Source organism: Grampus griseus (genome assembly GCF_964374135.1).
Source record: "Grampus griseus genome assembly, chromosome: 3".
Classification (NCBI taxonomy): Eukaryota; Metazoa; Chordata; class Mammalia; order Artiodactyla; family Delphinidae; genus Grampus; species Grampus griseus.
Window position 1 is genome coordinate 63,088,510 of NC_139019.1, and position 17,492 is coordinate 63,106,001.

The window sequence follows — 17,492 nt, forward strand, 5'->3', positions numbered from 1 at the left end:
CCAGGTGCTGGTAGGTCAAGTAAGATGAGGACAATGGATTCAGCAATATGAAGGTTACCAATGACTTTGAAAAGCACTTTCTGAAAAAGGTATGTGTGAAAGCTTTACTGCAGGAGGTTCAATTCAAGAGTGAATAGAAGAAATGACAGAAGCATAGTTTTTGGATCTTCCTGAGTTCCTACACAAAAACAGTGCGAGAGGGTAACACAACCGAAAACACTTACAACAAAAAGCGGTGAACCTCAAAACACAAACGCCAGAAGACCTGAGCAATGTCAGCATTTATGTGGGAAGAAGTGGTAGAGGGTGGGGATTGGCAAATTCATAGAGGTAGAAAGTAGGATGGTGGGTGGTGGCTGCCAGGGGCTGGCGAGAGGGGAACGGAGAGTTGCTGTTCAATGGGTAGAGAGTTAGGCCTTTGCCAGAGGAAAAGAATCCTGGAGATTGGCCGCACAACAATGTAGATGTATGCCAACTCAAGGTTGGCACCTGCCACCTGCCTCTACAAGGATTAAATCACAAGCTGCTGGGACCGCTGACCTTCAACACCCCCTGAAAGGAGTTCAGGGTGGAGATCAGGAGTGAGGCACTCTGTGCTCCGGGAAAAACTGGCAGAACAGGCCTTCAGATAGTTAGATATTTGCAGGAGAAGATTATGAGCCCAATTCTTGCACCTCCTCATATCTAGAAAAGCACTAAAATCTTTCATGGTGACGCCTGCTCCTAATACACTGACATTCCCCCCCAACCCCCCGCCGCCACCTCTTCGGAACAGTTCCTCGGAGCTATCTGAAATGCTGTCTCTTGGGCTATAGTCCCCATTTTGCTCCAAATAAAACATAACTCACAACTCTCACGTTGTGCTTTTTTTTTTTCCAGTCGACATGTATTTAACACTGCTGACTGCACACTAAAAAACAGTTAAGATAGTAAGTTTTATATTATGCGACACATACTATTAAAAAATCAGGATACTAACCTCACATACAAATGAGAATTGGAAGTATCAAGATTAAATCCCATACAAAGATATTTTAATAAAAACAAAAGGATCATTCAATACGGCTAAAGAAAATTTAAAAGGCCTATGTAAATGAAAGATACAATCATACATCAGAAGACTTAATGTTGTTATCATGTCAATTCTTCCTGAATTGATCTAATGACTCAATGCCATCCCAAATCAAGGGAACTGGCAACTTAATTCCAAACTTCAGAGGGAAATGCAAAGGGCCTAGAATAGCCAGATCTTGAAAAAGAAGAACCATGTTGGAGAACTCACACTACCTTGTTTAAAGACTTACTCTAATTCTCATATTTAAGACAGAGTGCCGTTATCGTAAAAATAAGAAAAAGGAAGCAGGCTGCAGGGGCTTTCAGAGAGAAAGAAGGCAAAAAGCCTGGGTTTTCCTGTTTGAATTTTCATTCTCTAGAACCAGAACAGACTCTATGAAGCTTAAGAGAGAGCGAATTAACACCTGAAGACATCTTTGGAAAACAGTACCTGGAAGACTTTAATTACAAATGCATTCAACAGAAGGGAGAAAAAAACAACAGTTTTCAATTTTATTAAAGTTAACAAGTTTTGAGTATTCTACCTAGGAAAAGACTGGTCAACTTCGGCTGCTTCATAGAAAAATTAGCATCCAAGATAACAAACATAAATCCATAGTTGCCTTTGTGACTTAAAGGAAAAACAATAACTATTTTAAAAGTTACCAAAACTCCAACCATATCTGAGAGCATTATAAATTTCAAACAGTAGATTTACCACACATATTACATTTTCAAATTCTAACATAGCAAAACATAACCACATAATTTGGCTACATCTAATTATTTCAGAAAAGTTTAAAAAAAAGTAACAAAGTTATGACTATAAAACTTTTGTAGTTTTTTTTTTGCAAAGTAAAAAAACCTTAAATCTTTAATAAAGGAAAACAAAACAATCCTTAAATTTCTTATAAATAGCTCTCAAGACATATATTACCCATCTGCTACAAGCTTTCTTTACCTGAGAGAATTTCCCAGGATCCTTCACCACAAAGGATTACCTACCTTAAAGAATTCTTCTAAAAAAAAAAAAGAATTCTTCCAACATTTTACTCACATAAATATGATTAAACACCTATAGAAGTGGATGTAGACAAATGCATTCTTAATCCACCCTTCCCCAAGTAAGGTTTGCTGAAAGGATTTTGCTTTTAAAAAAAGAACACCTCTTTGGTAAAAGCCAAATATTTCCTCCTTTCAAAATGAACGCCTCTGCAAATGATTTACTGAGGAAGGGTGAAAAAAAGAAAAAAGAGCGAGAGGTCTTTAGAATGGCTAGCATCAATTCAAAAGATCTGTGTCCTGTGAAGCAGGTCTAACATTAGAGAACGCATTTCTGCCTAAAATGCAAAACTGGATTAAAATATCTGAGGCTTTACAAGTATATTAAAGATGGCAGGAAACACAGTTAAGAACAAGGCCAAAGGGATTTAGTAAATTAAGGAGAATACCCTATAGAGAATTTCATGAATCCAGGGGCATTGGCACTGTACCTGATTAAGGAGGGCCCAGCGTGCTCTCTGGACACGTGGGGTCTTGGCCCAAGGTCACAACCTTCTTAGTTATAACTAAAACCGCCTTTCACTTCCAAGAGGGGTAGGACATGAATACATACCAAGACGAGATGCTCGTTAGAAAGGCAGTCAAAGGAGAAAAAAGGCCTAGGCAGCTTAAATGCACACAGGCTCTGGAATTCCCTTTGCAGGGTAACAGGAAGCACCAATGGTAGTAAACTTCTGGCCAAAATTAAGCACATAATCTTAAAAAGGCAGAAGGTGACAATTTGGGGGGGAATTAGCACTGCACAGAGGTCACCCATAATGAAGGCACCGCTGAGCAACTGGAAATAAACAATGGGGTGTGGGAGCCCCTCTGTTAGCCATTCTGATGGGCACCAGAACCCGAAATCCCCAATAACCCCACCCTCCATCAGTCCACATGCACATGGCCCATCTACTCTACAAAGGAGCTCCAAAGACCTCTGGAACAATTCTTTCAAGCCATTTCCCAAGAAACTGTGAGAACAAAAAAACCAACTAACCAGTATTAAAAAATTCAACCCAGTGAGGACAAAGTAGGGTTTCCAAAAGCCTTTGACAAAAAAGTCTCTGGTCTTCAGTCAGGTGACACATCTAGACATACACTGCAACACTCCCAGAAGAATCCCCTCCCCTACTTAAGTGTCTGTACTCATGAAAATGAGAGGGGAAAAAATTTCCTCATCGGATGAACGGCACAGAGGAAGCATACACAGTTGTAAAATATCTTCGGCTTTCATCACTAAAGGAGTCTGACCAGCAGCTTCTGGGAATGCACTTTTTAAATCATGTATAAAAAGTTGTAGGAAGCAGAAGTCTATTATTTTAAAAAGATTATCAGTGAATTTATCAAATGAACATCATCCTTAAGAGCAACTCAGAGCAATTGGCACAATGTTTCCAGTTTCTTAAAACACAATAGCACAAAAATGTAGGTTTTTTTAAACCCATGAATGTTGACTTATCACCTGAGTATTGTTTATTACAATTAATAATCATTAAAGTCAACTTATTTATATGCCCTCTGTCCTCAGAGAACACCTACATCTCTTGATCATTCAGATAAGCTTGCTTAAATTTTCAGTTGAGAATAAAATCAGAGTGACTGTAACTCTCCTTCTTGTGTCATACCAACCTTCAGAAAGGAACATTATTAGTCTTAAGCAGCTGGAAAATGGGGGTTGGCTGTAGGAGAATTTGGGCGGCTAAGGAAGGAAGCTCCGAGGGCCTGGCCACTGGCAATGTCCTTTCCTCTGTGTCTCCCTGAGCTTCCTTCGGCACAGGAAGGGCCCAACGAAGGCCCGCTAAGGAACACAGGGCCTGGTCAGCTTGACCTTGACCTGCCAGAAGGGCCAGTTCTAAAGTCACAGGGCTGGATGCCAGACCCCACTAGACCCCAGCAGGGAGAAGACACAACGAAACCAGTCACAGACGGCACCCCAGCTCCTGAGCTGCCTCTCCTTTCGGCTTACCCAGAGCCCGTGTCACTGCACCGGCCGCTGCGGTGGCCTCTGCCAGGATGCTGCGACACACACAACCCCACTCCCTCCACCTGTCCGACCCACAGAGCTCACGCTCCCACTGGCTTAACCTCCGGCTACGCATAGCGGCCATTCATTTTGTGCCTACAGAAGATCTCTGGACCACCGAGCTCAAAGAGCTCCTGGTCTGAAAACAACTTGATAAAGTTTACAAAACAAGGCTCTCACACACACACAATGAGCGAACCTCCAACACCGTAAATAAGTTCCTGGAGGAATTCATCCATTGTTTGAGCCCCGCCCCCCAATTTTCTTCAAAGGAGGGCAAAGCAGTGAGTGGAAATGAAGAACTAGACTAATTTCCCAGGCCGGCATTTGGCACACTGGAGGCCAGCTTAGGTGGGACCCAATGCATACAGCAGGGCACAAAAAGTACAGGCCAAATCTTTTCATCCTCAGACCCTCTCTGCCCGGGTGCTGAGAGGATTCTTTCCATCCCGCATGAAATACTAAGAGGAGGGTGCCCACCGTCCTCCACCAGGGTCTCTGATGGACTTTCCACTGCGTAAACTCTTCCCTGGCTGAGAGTATCAGCACTGAAAATGGACGTCTTCTTGGGCAGCTGCCTAGAGTCATATCTTTCTTCAGTATCACCTTAAAAGTATGTATTCTGGAAATTTCTGCGGCTTTTGCTTATGGCTTAAATACCTCCCCCCCACCCACCCTTTCTTCTAAGTATATTTGGTCACTTCTACAACTTGTATAACTGGAGGCCTTACCTGGTCAGCCCTGTTTGAGGTGTTGCCTGTGGTCCTCACCTCAGCAAATCCACCCCCAAAATCATAATGGACATTAACGGTGTGGTCACATTACAGGTCTGGAAAACAAAAGTCCTTTTGCTTTTACAATTTCGAAGGCCTCAAGTGGAAGAGAAAACTGGCTGACTTTAGTAATGGAAAGAGGGGCGCAGCAGGCTTCAGTCAAGAAGCAACTGCCCAGGTAAGGTCCTAAAGTATCATGAATATCAATCCACAAACAAGAAAGAACTATAGCAAAGAAAACAACACGAATATTGTTCTCTAATCAGTGAGTAACACCACGTGTACGAGTCATAGTATTGCAGTAACTCAGATCAGGTAGTGATAACCTGGTGGGGGATCACAGGGGTGGTGATGACAAATTGTGCTTTTTCACATTACAACAAAGATGTTGAACCCAGAAAGGATGAGGGGAGCCCTGGGAAGGGCAAGGACAGAGTGAAGTCTGTGATTCCCAGCATCACAACTTCAAAGGGAAACGTTTGGGGGCTGGGAGGAAACAGCACAAGGGTGGAGTTAAAAGCAGATGCTTCCTCTTGTAGCCAATAAATAGCAGGGAACCAGGAGCAGGGGTCCCGCAGGCCGAGGTGTGGGAGAGGGGTCTGCGTTCTGTCAGGAGCTTAGGGCCCCAGATTCTGTCATGTCTTTCTATTTCAAGGATAGGAATAATAGGCCACACAAGGTAAGCTTTTCTCCCTGTGATAAAATGTCATGTCCCAAACTCTGTTTTGGTAAAAACATGCAGAAGGAAAATACTTGCCTAACTACTATCCCAGTTTTTAGGTGTAAGACACATACAAAATATATCACTCAGGATCCACTCGGGTGAAAATTTCAATTTTCGGGGGACAAACTGGTAGCTTCTTTTCAAATTTCAGAATTAAAAAAGATAAGCAGGTGATTTTTTTTTCCCCCTGTTAAGTTTTTTTAGACCCACTCAAGCCAGCCAGGGGGAATGCCAGCTTGTCACAAAGTACCAGTCACTGCTCAGACTCCTGGTACGTTTGTTCAAAGGACGTCACTTCCAGCCTGCAGAACCTAGGAGATTGCTCCGATCCTCACACGGAGAAGTGCGGAGAGGGTCGACAGAGGGGAGCGACCAGCGTTCCCAGGTATAACAGCACACATATCCAACAGGAAGCCATCTTGACCCAGAAGATGGACCAGCTCCCGCTGAAGAAGGTTTCAATGTTGGCACTTTCATAGCTGCGGAAACAAGAGACCCAGCTGTGATCAGTGCAGGGTGAGAACAGGTGGTGAGAAGGTCTCTTCCACCAAGTCTTGTCTCTCCCTGCTTCCACCACCTCCAGCCTTTCTTTTTTTCCCTGGCAACTCAATTCAGGTGTAATTCACACCCACTTAAAGTACACGATTTTCATTATATTCATAGACTTGTGTAACGTCACCACAATCAATTTTAGAACATTCTCATCCCCCCAGAAAGAAACCCTGCGCCCTTCAGCGGCCCTCTCATTTCCCTCCTCCTGCCAGCCCCTGCCATGCATTCATCCACTTTCTGTCCGTATGGCTTTGCCTATTCCGGACATGTCACCATGCATGGAATCATGTGGCCTCTTGTGACTGGCTTTTTTCGCTCAGCATACTGTTTTCAGGGTGTATCCATGTTGTAGTATGTAACAGTACTTTATTCCTTTCTGTTGCTGAGGAATATTCCATTGCGTGGATATAGCACCTTTTGTTTATCCATGTGTCAGCTGATGGACATTTGGTTGTTTCCACTTTTCGGCTATTATGAATGAGGCTATTATGAACATTTGTGTACAAGTTTTTACATGGACATATGTGGTTCTTTTTTCTCTTAGTTATATAACTAGGAGTGGAATTGCTGCATCATATAATAACTCTGTGTTCAACATTTTTGAGGAACTATTTTCCAAAGTGGCTGCACCATTTTACCTACCAGGAGTGAGAGGGGGTTCCAGTTTCTCCACATCCTTGACATGTTATTTTCTGCCTCCATCCTTTCTTAAACTTCCGAAGCCAAAATTTTCCAGGAATTCTCCAGGTATCACCGGGAATCATTAGAGGCTCTAACACCCTCTTCTCCCTCAGGATGTTGGGGCAGAATCTCCTCAGGGAAGCCTTCCCCATCACTCTGTTTGAAACCGCTGCCCCCAGCATCCCCCACCCCACTGGGTACTCCTCATTCCTCTTCTTCATTTTTCTCCCCAGTAGTCATCACTGTTTGACACGCTGTATTTGATGTGGATCATCGTCCATCTCCCCTATTAGAATATAGTCCCTACCACCCACAGCAGTGTGGCATGAAGGAGCCACTCACATGTTTGTTGTACAATGAGTCTTAATGTCTATCCTAAGTTATTCTAATGTCTATGTTAGGTATATCCTCAGGCACAACAAATTATGATGCAACAGAAACTTTGGATCGGTCAAAGAAATCTCCAAAAGGAATCAAAAAGAATCTCCATGTAGTGACAGGGAAAGTCAGGCCCATCATGTATTGTCCATCACGTAAGTTAAAAAACAACCCTCAAGGGGGAGAATATGTGTAATCACGTTTATGTTTTAAAAATTATGTAGGCTAGGGCTTCCCTGGTGGCGCAGTGGTTGAGAGTCCGCCTGCCGATGCAGGGGACACGGGTTCGTGCCCCAGTCTGGGAAGATCCCACATGCCGCAGAGCGGCTGGGCCCGTGAGCCATGGCCGCTGAGCCTGCGCATACGGAGCCTGTGCTCCGCAACGGGAGAGGCCACAACAGTGAGAGGCCCGCATACCACACACACACACAAAAAAATTATATAGGCTTATAAATGCAGAGAAAAGGAATGAAAGGATACATACCATATAGTTAGCAGTGGTTATGGGGTGGGGGGGGGGTCCGTTGTTACTTTTCACATTTTCACCTCTTTTTTTTTTTTTGGCTATGCCACGCTGGCAAACCCGCGCCCCCTGCTGTGGAAGCAGGGAGTCTTAACTACTGGACCACCAGGGAAGTCCATATGTTACTTTTTTTTAAGAAGATGTTTCAAACTTTTGTAATGAAAGTGTAAAAAAAAAAAAAGACAAAGTACAAAGTAGAAAAAAAGAGTATCTTCTCTTTCTTAAAGGCAGAATTCCATGTTCTTCCTCCTCACTGTTACTATGTTCTCAAGACTGCCCACGTGCCATTAACCTCCCATTTTCTTAAAGCTGCAGTAAGTATCACCAACTGCCAGGCTTAAAAGCATGCCAACAGAGGGACTTCCCTGGTGGTCCAGTGGTTAAGACTCCACGCTCCCAATGCAGGGGGCCCGGGTTTGATCCCTGGTCAGGGAACAAAATCCCGCATGCTGCAACGGAAAGATCCCTCAACTAAGACCTGGCACAACCAAATAAATAAATAAATATTGTTTTAAAAAGCATGCTGGGCTTCCCTGGTGGCGCAGTGGTTGGGAGCCCGCCTGCCGATGCAGGGGACGCGGGTTCGTGCCCCAGTCCGGGAGGATCCTACGTGCCGTGGGGCGGCTGGGCCCGTGAGCCATGGCCGCTGAGCCTGCGCATCTGGAGCCTGTGCTCTGCAACGGGAGGGGCCACAGCAGTGAGAGGCCCGCCTACCGCAAAACAAAACAAACAAACAAAAAAAAGCATGCTGACAGACTGTCAGGAACGCGGACTGTTTCTGTGAAGATGAGTATAGCAGCACTTGGAGAAGAAGTTAGTTGACTCCAAGAGATCTGATCTTCGGGCTGTAAAGAATAGGATGTTTTTAACAAACAACCCAATCCAAAAATGGGCAGAAGACCTAAATAGACATTTCTCCAAAGAAGATATACAGACTGCCAACAAACACATGAAAGAATGCTCAACATCATTAATCATTAGGGAAATGCAAATCAAAATTACAATGAGATATCATCTCACACCAGTCAGAATGGCCATCATCAAAAAATCTAGAAACAATAAATGCTGGAGAGGGTGTGGAGAAAAGGGAACACTCTTGCACTGCTGGTGGGAATGTGAATTGGTACAGTCACTATGGAGAACAGGATGGAGGTTCCTTAGAAAACTACAAATAGAACTACCATACGACCTAGCAATCCCACTACTGGGCATATACCCTGAGAAAACCATAATTCAAAAAGAGTCATGTACCAAAATGTTCATTGCAGCTCTATTTACAATAGCCAGGAGATGGAAACAACCTAAGTGTCCATCATCGGATGAATGCATAAAGAAGATGTGGCACATATATACAATGGAATATTACTCAGCCATAAAAAGAAATGAAATTGAGCTATTTGTAATGAGGTGGATGGACCCAGAGTCTGTCATACAGAGTGAAGTAAGTCAGAAAGAGAAAGACAAATACCGTATGCTAACACATATATATGGAATTTAAGGAAAAAAAAAATGTCAAGAAGAACCTAGGGGTAAGACAGGAATAAAGACACAGACCTACTAGAGAATGGACTTGAGGATACGGGGAGGGGGAAGGGTAAGCTGGGACGAAGTGAGAGAGTGGCATGGACATATATACACTACCAAACATAAAATGGATAGCTAGTGGGAAGCAGCAGCATAGCACAGGGAGATCAGCTCGGTGCTTTGTGACCACCTAGAGGGGTGGGATAGGGAGGGTGGCAGGGAGGGAGACGCAAGAGGGAAGAGATATGGGAACATATGTATATGTATAACTGATTCACTTTGTTATAAAGCAGAAACTAACACACCATTATAAAGCAATTATATTCCAATAAAGATGTAAAAAAAAAAAAGAATAGGATGTTTTTAAAAGACTTTTTTTTTTAACAATTTCTAAAACATCTAAGACAACGGGGCCACTCACTTGAACCAGTTGGTGACGGTCATCATCACATAGAGGGAAGCCAAGAAGAATACGAAGTGGAAATAGGCGTAGCTGTAGACAGTGCTTCTCTTCTCATCATAAATGACCCTCGGGCCCTCTTTCACATTCTGCTGCTCTTCTGTGTCTGTGAACCCAAAGCGGGCACAAGCCCAGTGAGTGAACACACGCATGTTGACCATTTTCGCAAAGCCACACTCGCTAGTTTCCATCCCAGGGGCTGTTGAGTAGAAAAGCTGTCAAAAATCATTTGTACCCTCAGGCAATTTCATCTGTGCCATAAGCCCCAAACGCCGACCTCACCCCAAAACCTTCTATAACAGGATGAGTTACCTAATGTCGGTCACGTTTATTTTAACAGAAGAGAGCCCTTAAACACACGAAACGTATTATAAGCTCAGAAGAAAATGAGAGGGCAGAGCAAGAGTTCTCAAGCCCCTGGGATGCTCTAATTCAAGAAGAAAAGTAAGCTGAACGAAAGAAAATTTCCAAATTATCATTCCTTTAAAAAATGCACCTCCCGCTCCTTGAAATCTCACTGGGTAATGTAACTTATAGAAACATGACCCAAAATATAGACTGTTCTTCGCTTGCCAGAATATCAACACAAACGAATCCCAGCAACCCTTTGGGAAGAATGCGTAAAGTGTAACACATAACAATAAACCAGCTCTGGAATAAAAATGTCCTCTTACCACTCAAGTTATTTGTGCCTGAATCCCAAATGCCTACAGACTAGAGCTACAGGTCTGCAGGGCCGCACGGAGCGCAGAAGGAAAGCTGTCTACTTACCCTCTCCACCAGAGCCGAAGCAAAAACAACACCGGGCTACCTGCGAGGGCAAAACCAACGGTCAGGCGGCTTGCTTTCTGCTTTTCTATCTCTACATTGGTTAAGAACTAAAGGCCACCTATGTGCCAAACCTCCTCCATCTGAACTATATCCCAAGCCCCGAACTGCACGCTTCACTCCTTCGAAAGGTTCTGATCACATGTGTTCTTCCAAGACGCTCTGGGGGCTAGTGACAGGAAATAAGGACATGGAGGTGAGCCACCCAGATCCCGTTCCAAGGTGCTCCCTTAGTGCTTGCTCAGCTACTGCGAGGCTCTAGAAGGCAGCTCCAGGCTTTGCCCCACCCTCGAGGGAGCCTATCCTGGGCAACCCACACAGAATGACGGCTCACGGCAGGGCGGTAAAGGCGCAGCCACTGACCCCTGGGGGACAGCTCTGATGGGTCGTGTATCTGCTCCGAATGCCCGGGGGGTGAGCAGTGGCTCTGTCCAGCCTGCAGTGCCCTTCAACCTCACCCTCTGCCCCATGCTGCCCCCTTCCCTCCTTCCACATGTGTTGATCCCTAATAAACATCCGCATATCAGGCTCTGCCTTGGTGGCTGCTTCTGGAAAACTCAACCTGGAACACAAAGTGAATGAGACAAGGTCGCCACACTCATGGCGCTCACTCCTGGTGCTTTGCTCTACTTGCTACTTGATGAGATCCTCTTCAGCGCCTGGGGCTGGGATCATTATCCTGTTTACACGTGAGGAAACTGGGGTCCCGCAGGCTGAATAACTGGTCTGAAGTCACAAAATTAGGTGACAGACCTGGGAGAGGAACGCAGTGAACCCCAATAGGCAGCACATGGTATCTAGGAGATGGTGGGGCTGACAGACTCAGAAAGGGTAAAACAACTAAGGGATCTGGGGCCAGGAGGCCTGCCCACATTTCCTATGAAAATCGGGCTCTGAGCTGGCTGCCTCATGGAGGCAGGGGTGCTGGGGACAGCGATGGATGGGATGCTTTCCTTTAACAGTCCTTGGTTCCTTCCAAATGTCATGCCATGTTTCTGACCTACTCAAAACAATAAACAATTTAAAAAAAAAATCAGGTTACGAAAAATTACTCTATGATTCCAGAAGTACTCTGGTAAACAGAATAAGAAATGCTACACACGCCAAGACAGTCTGCGAAGTGCTGGGTCCTCAGCACCTTCCGGCTGACAACAGTTTCACGACAAAGAACAGAGAGCCAGGGGCAAGGACGTGGGAGCTTGAGCCTTCGTCCCATTTATACATCTCAAAGCCAAGCCCTTTTTCCTTCGTGCATCAAGGAAACTTGTCATAGAGGGATTGGCTCTGACAGAATCTTGGATCAAGTGATACCGTCTAAGATCCACTAATTCATTCAATGGGGCCAAGACATCGTATGCTGGGGTCCCAGTTCTTTTGAAGCTTAAGTTACAAGAAATGACTAACTCTCTCTTTCAAAGGTATATCCTGTGAAATGTGAGGGAAGGAGTTAGCAAACCAACTTCCATCCTGTGTGCTCTCCAGTTCAGAGGGAAACGCTGGGGCTCTTTCCTTGGAATGCGAAGAAAAACATCCTCTCTTAAATCTAACCCGGAGACTTGCTGTTCTTTGCACTTTAACTGTGTACACAATGGGGATATTGAAGCCAGAGCGGTCCAACCTCAGCAGGGGGTGACCCAGTCAGTGGTGTGAACGACCACTTGCCTTCTAGAGGCCATTCTCTTCTGGAGAATAGGCAGTAACCCATTCAAACTCAGCACAGTTTTCTCCTTCTTCAAGAGACAGAAAGAGCTGGTGAATGATACTGGCAGACTGACAACCCCTCATAATGGTCCACTATCTCCAGGTCAGGTGCAGGGAGGACCATCCCCAGAGACCCACTGCAGAACAAAGTGCGCATATCTGGACAGACGCCAGGGCTCTTCCTCCATGCAGCCGGGGTTGAACGCCAGGCAGAATCAGCAGAGAGCGGCTGAATCTCGGGCAGTGGTGGTTAGGAACACAGCATAGACCCTGGAACCAGAGGGCACGGTTTACACGCTGGCAAATCAAAAGTTTCAAGGACTTAACTTTTCTGTTTTTCCCCCTTCTGTGAAATGGAGATAAAACCCTCCTTGGGTTTCTTTGAAGATTAAATGATGTCACAGATGTAGCACTTAGAACACAGCTAGTCTTAGCCATCATCAGAACCTCCTGTTCGTTCCATTCTTGGGGTCAGGGCTGAGTCTCTTCCTGGCTGCCTCCATCTGATCAGACCTTTTGTGACCTTGGTGGATGTTCCACTGAGGGCCCCAGAAAAAAGACGTTTGCACAAGAAAGAAAATGACATTCTGCTGACCGACAGGCAAATGCTGACCAGCCTGGTTCTTCGGACGCCGACTGTTCACCATTCTTCGCCCCATGGGATGGCCCGCCTGCTGGCGCTGCTGCAGTTAACAAGCTCACGTACAGACAGTGCCCAGCAGGGCGGCACAGAGCGCAGGCGCGTTCCTCCCCTCTCCTTCCCACAGCTACCCTATGACCTCATGGCCGTGCTGTGTACGGAGAGCGCAGACAGGTAAAGATGAGGGGGATGGGCTAGAAGTTAAGACAACCCGCACACATTCTGTTACAACAGAGGAAACGAGCAAAGAGCAGCCCAACGAGCTACCCAGGCCTCTGGTGGGAGTGGGGCGGCCGAATGCCACACCAGAGGCCAAATTTGTTGGAGGAAGATCAAGGATTTATTTTAATCCTGTAGTATATTCAGGACATTTCTTTTCCTGGACGAAAATTGTATTCCTTCCTGAGGAGAAAAATGGGATCGTGGAATACAGACCACTAAGGATGCAAATAAACACATAAAAAGCCTTCTGAAAAATGGGTCTTCTGAGATGAAGCAGGGCCAGAAAAGGAAATAAGCTTACTTCCAGGTCAGGAGCTGCGTACCGCCCCTGCAGAGCATCCGAACTTGATCTGGTCGTCGATGTCAAACTAAGAGATAAACAAAAAAGGTCAGTAAGGCCTATTAACGTGTTATATCACATAGAAGGAGGGCAGAGTCTCCTGGCGGAGGCTCCAGTGAGAGGCTCACTCTAACCTACAGTCCTGCTTGAATACAAGTTGTCTATTTTAACAACCCACTTTATTCCAAAATTGCCTGACCTGTTCGATGGCTGATGTTTTTTTCCCATGTTGCATGAGATCATCTTATGCAAAGAGAAGTTTATAGGTTAAAAAAGATAAAAGTCGTTTTTTGATCCTATTATCTTGTTTTTCACTATTGGTTTCCGCTTCTCCTCCCTCAAATGCCAATAATTTTCAGATTTCATTTTTATCTTTCCCGTCCCTTTGACTAGTCTCACTTAGAAGGGATCAAAAGCAATGAAAGAAGCCAGAAATGGCAACAAAATGCAAAGGCACGAAAAGCAAAGGTCATCACTATTTTCTGTGATAATCAGCCTTTGGCAGAGCAAGGTTTTCTGTTTGGAAATTCAGCACAGAGTAGTTATCAGTGTGATTAAAAAACATTCTTCCTGCCACTCTCCCCATGCCTAGAGAGGTAAAATGTTATAAAATCTGGCTTATAGGGGTAAAAAAAAAAAAAAAAAAAAAAGTATTTATTTTTCCTGGGGGAAAAAAAGGACCATTTTAAGCAAATAGAAAAATATTCAATATATATGAATAATCTTTACAGATTGATTTAGCAAATATTTACCGAAGGTGTGCCATGTGCCAGGCCCTGTTCTAAGCACTGGGGACTCGGTGAAACACACAACAATCCCTGCCCTCCTGCAGCAAATGCGCTAGCCTGGGGGCGGAGGGGCTAGTGGAGAGGCAGGAATTAGCAGACCCATTTCAACCGAATAAACTGCAAGACGCAGCACTACCTTCTCTGCTCATTCTCATCCTCTCTCCCAAGGAGAGAAGAGATCAGTGAGATGCAAATAAACAATAAAAAGTTTTCCTCATAAAAAGGTCCTCTGGGATCCAAGAGCATTGCTTCTTTTGTGGTCCACTCAAGTCCAATGGCATCACTTTCACGTCTGCTTTGAACAGATGGATGTTAATGGAGGCCCGCTCCACTCCCACTTCCTGACTTTGAACCTGGTCTGAGGAAGGATAGAAACAATTCCCAATGGCTGTGCACCCAAGAAACACATACACCTTGCTCCTGCACTCAAGGCATGCTCCATTTTGTGCATATGAATTATGATTTAACACAGTATATCGTTTCCATGGAGGAAAATGTAACTTAACTTTAGGAAGAGATCAATATCTGGAATTTTCATCTGAAAGATGATATTTATTCTTTAAAAAAGTTCAAATAAATATTCCATTTCATAAATTCTTGGGAATAAAATGGTTTCAGAAAAGCAAAGCTTTTGATCCTGGCACCTCTGCCACTTTGCTTCCATCATCAGAGAGCACTTTAAAAGGGGAAGCTTTTGTTCTTCTAAAAATACCTATAATCAGTTCATCATTAGTGACATGTGACTTCTATAAGTAGATGTTACCATAAAATAAGGTCTTTATTCAATCATGGCCTTTACCCACAAAACACTCTTCTTAAAATTACTGAGAAAATATTGTTTTTACAAACTCTTTAAAAGCCTAGGAAATTCTTATTGTCTGCACTCTGGCTATTACTAAGACCCATCTGGTCGGCACAAGACAACAATTCCCGGATTATCCATAACCTCTTCCCTTCCAGGGCTAAGGCCTGAGTGACTTTAACCCAGTACTTCCTGTGGGGGTGGGAGGAGCCTGACAGCATTTGGTTGGGACAATGCTTCAGTGGACAGAGAAGGTCTAATCACCTTATTTGTTTACTATCTCGAGCACTCTCTCACCAAAAGCCAGGGGCATCTTGCAGTTGTTGTGACAACCAAAAAAGAAAAACGCCTCCCTGCTACCCCCAACCCCTCCCAACCTCTGTCATGCCCAGAATCTCTTCCATATTGGAAGAATGATTTGCAATGCAGGTGCCCCTCCACATCTGCTTCAGCGGTTCGGGAACTGGCCAAACTCCACTAGGTCACAGAAAATCTCTAGACAACGCGTCCAGACTTTCCTATCGGAGACCACAGATTCTGCCCCCGACAAACTTACAGGGCCCTTGAGAGATTCCGTGACTGTTCTCAGACTTGGTATAATCAAGTTCAGTTATGTTCCCAGTGGAAACCACAGATGGTGAAAAGGGGTCCTCAACATGTTCCTGATGCAGAGACATGAAAACTTCTAGCTGGCAGGTTAGGCAGTAACAGGATTCCCAAAAGGTACTCCCCCCACCCCCTTCTTAAATAAAAGCAGTAGGTCCAGAACACACCAAAAGAATAGATAACCCTCCTTGATTTGCCAACTTTTCTCCATTTAAACCAATCTCTCCAGTGCCATCTTACCAATCTTGCACCTATTTCCATATGGTCTGCTATAGTGCTGTGAAATGTCCCATTTGGAACTAGCAAGTTGTTTGACCTTTACTAAAGATTCTTAGTTTTTCCAATTTTGTTCTCAAATTCCTAAGACAGCTGAAAAAAGAGTTATTTTTTTCTCTTAAGCATAGCTAAAACTGAAATAGCCGGGGAACATTTTACAGCACAAATGCCTCCTAATAATGCAATTATGCAAGTCATCCAGCTGATTGTTCCACCTAAGTGAAGGACCTTACTCCAAGTCTTCCCAGGGCGTGGGTGGGGGGTGGGGGGGGTGTGGAGAATGACTATGAACCTGTCTCTCCCAATACGCCAGCAAAGGAGATGTAAGGAAAGGTTTCCTGAACTGGGGGAGAAATATAGGAGCAGTCTCCACATCTCAATTTTCCTTATGTGTACAACGAGGGAATTGAACTTTTCTTTTGTTGGGGGGGTGGGGGTGGGGTGCACAGCTTGTGGGATCTTAACTTCCCAACCAGGGATGAAACCCGGGCTGTCGGCAATGAAAGGACAGAGTCCTAACCACTGGACCGTCAGAGAATTCCCAAGAGGGAATTGAACTTGATCGACTCCATGATCCTGTCTCATCTGACAGTTTGTGAACTTGAATCCAACAGAATAACAATTTCAATCAAAATCTAGAGACCAAGGAGGGACTTAAGGAATAGCTGGGGGAGGCCAGGGCCTATGACAGCAAGGATCCAGGCCTAAGGGGGTACAGGGGCACCCGCTTATAGAAAGAGCCATCAGGGGACTCCTGACGGGGTCCGGGCTGTGACATTTCTTTACAGCATAATGCCTGGGTACAGTAGAAGAGGCTTTGGGAGAAAGGGCAGCCTCAGTTGGAAAGCTGGCGAGTGAGTTTTGGCTGAGCCCTTCTTCCAAGCTAAGACAGCCAAGAGTAAAACATCCTCATAGTGAGTGCCCAGAAGCAGGACTTGGGACAGAGAGCCAGAAAGTGAGACTGGAGGCCATCATGAGAGCCTCCTAAAGAAGTGTCTGAGAGAGAGAGAGTGTGTCGGGGGTGAGGAGACTCCAGTTGGATGAGAACATAGCACAGCGAGCCTCTAAGATCTTACCAAAACAAGTTAACCCCAATCCCAAGCAATCCTGGACTTCCATTGAAAACAGGTGATTTCTTCTCCCTTCAACGCACACACCACCCAATCTTCTGGCTTTCTACAGAGTCTATGGAGAATTCTAGATATTCCTGCAATCATCTTCAAATGACAGTTTTCGCCCAGGCAGCGCAGCCTCCTTCTGTAGTATCTTCCAATCTCTCAATCCTCTGAGTCTAGGAAAGTCAAGATTTGAAACACTCCTAATTGGGTCACCTCTCACACCTCCCTGTTCAAGGCCCTCCTAGGCTGAACTCAGTACCCCTTGAGCTCCAAGATGCTTGGTATAAAGTTCTCAAAGCCCATTCCTCCTGGAGCTGTGGTGGGTAATCAGAGCAAACATCAGTCACTCAGACACCCTCACCCCACCCTGTGCAGCACTTCACTGACCCCTGAGGAATCACCTGGCATCACCAGGCAGTGTGTCCGCGCCATGTGT

The 17,492-nt window shown here is 45.0% G+C and overlaps 1 protein-coding gene across 2 annotated transcripts in view; it reads right to left on the bottom strand.

Annotated features, from left to right (window-relative positions):
• Positions 1 to 4,824: 4,824 nt before the first annotated feature.
• SERINC5 (serine incorporator 5) overlaps positions 4,825 to 17,492 on the bottom strand; it is an 83,924-nt gene continuing 71,256 nt past the window's right edge. For both annotated transcript variants that reach the window (XM_082651568.1, XM_082651569.1), the window contains exons 9-12: positions 13,428 to 13,494; positions 10,507 to 10,546; positions 9,697 to 9,841; positions 4,825 to 6,096 (exon numbers count right to left, since the gene is read on the bottom strand). In XM_082651568.1, the coding sequence (XP_082507694.1) occupies positions 5,949 to 6,096; positions 9,697 to 9,841; positions 10,507 to 10,546; positions 13,428 to 13,494 (400 nt within the window). In that variant the 3' untranslated portion in view covers positions 4,825 to 5,948. The remainder of the gene's footprint in view (positions 6,097 to 9,696; positions 9,842 to 10,506; positions 10,547 to 13,427; positions 13,495 to 17,492) is intronic.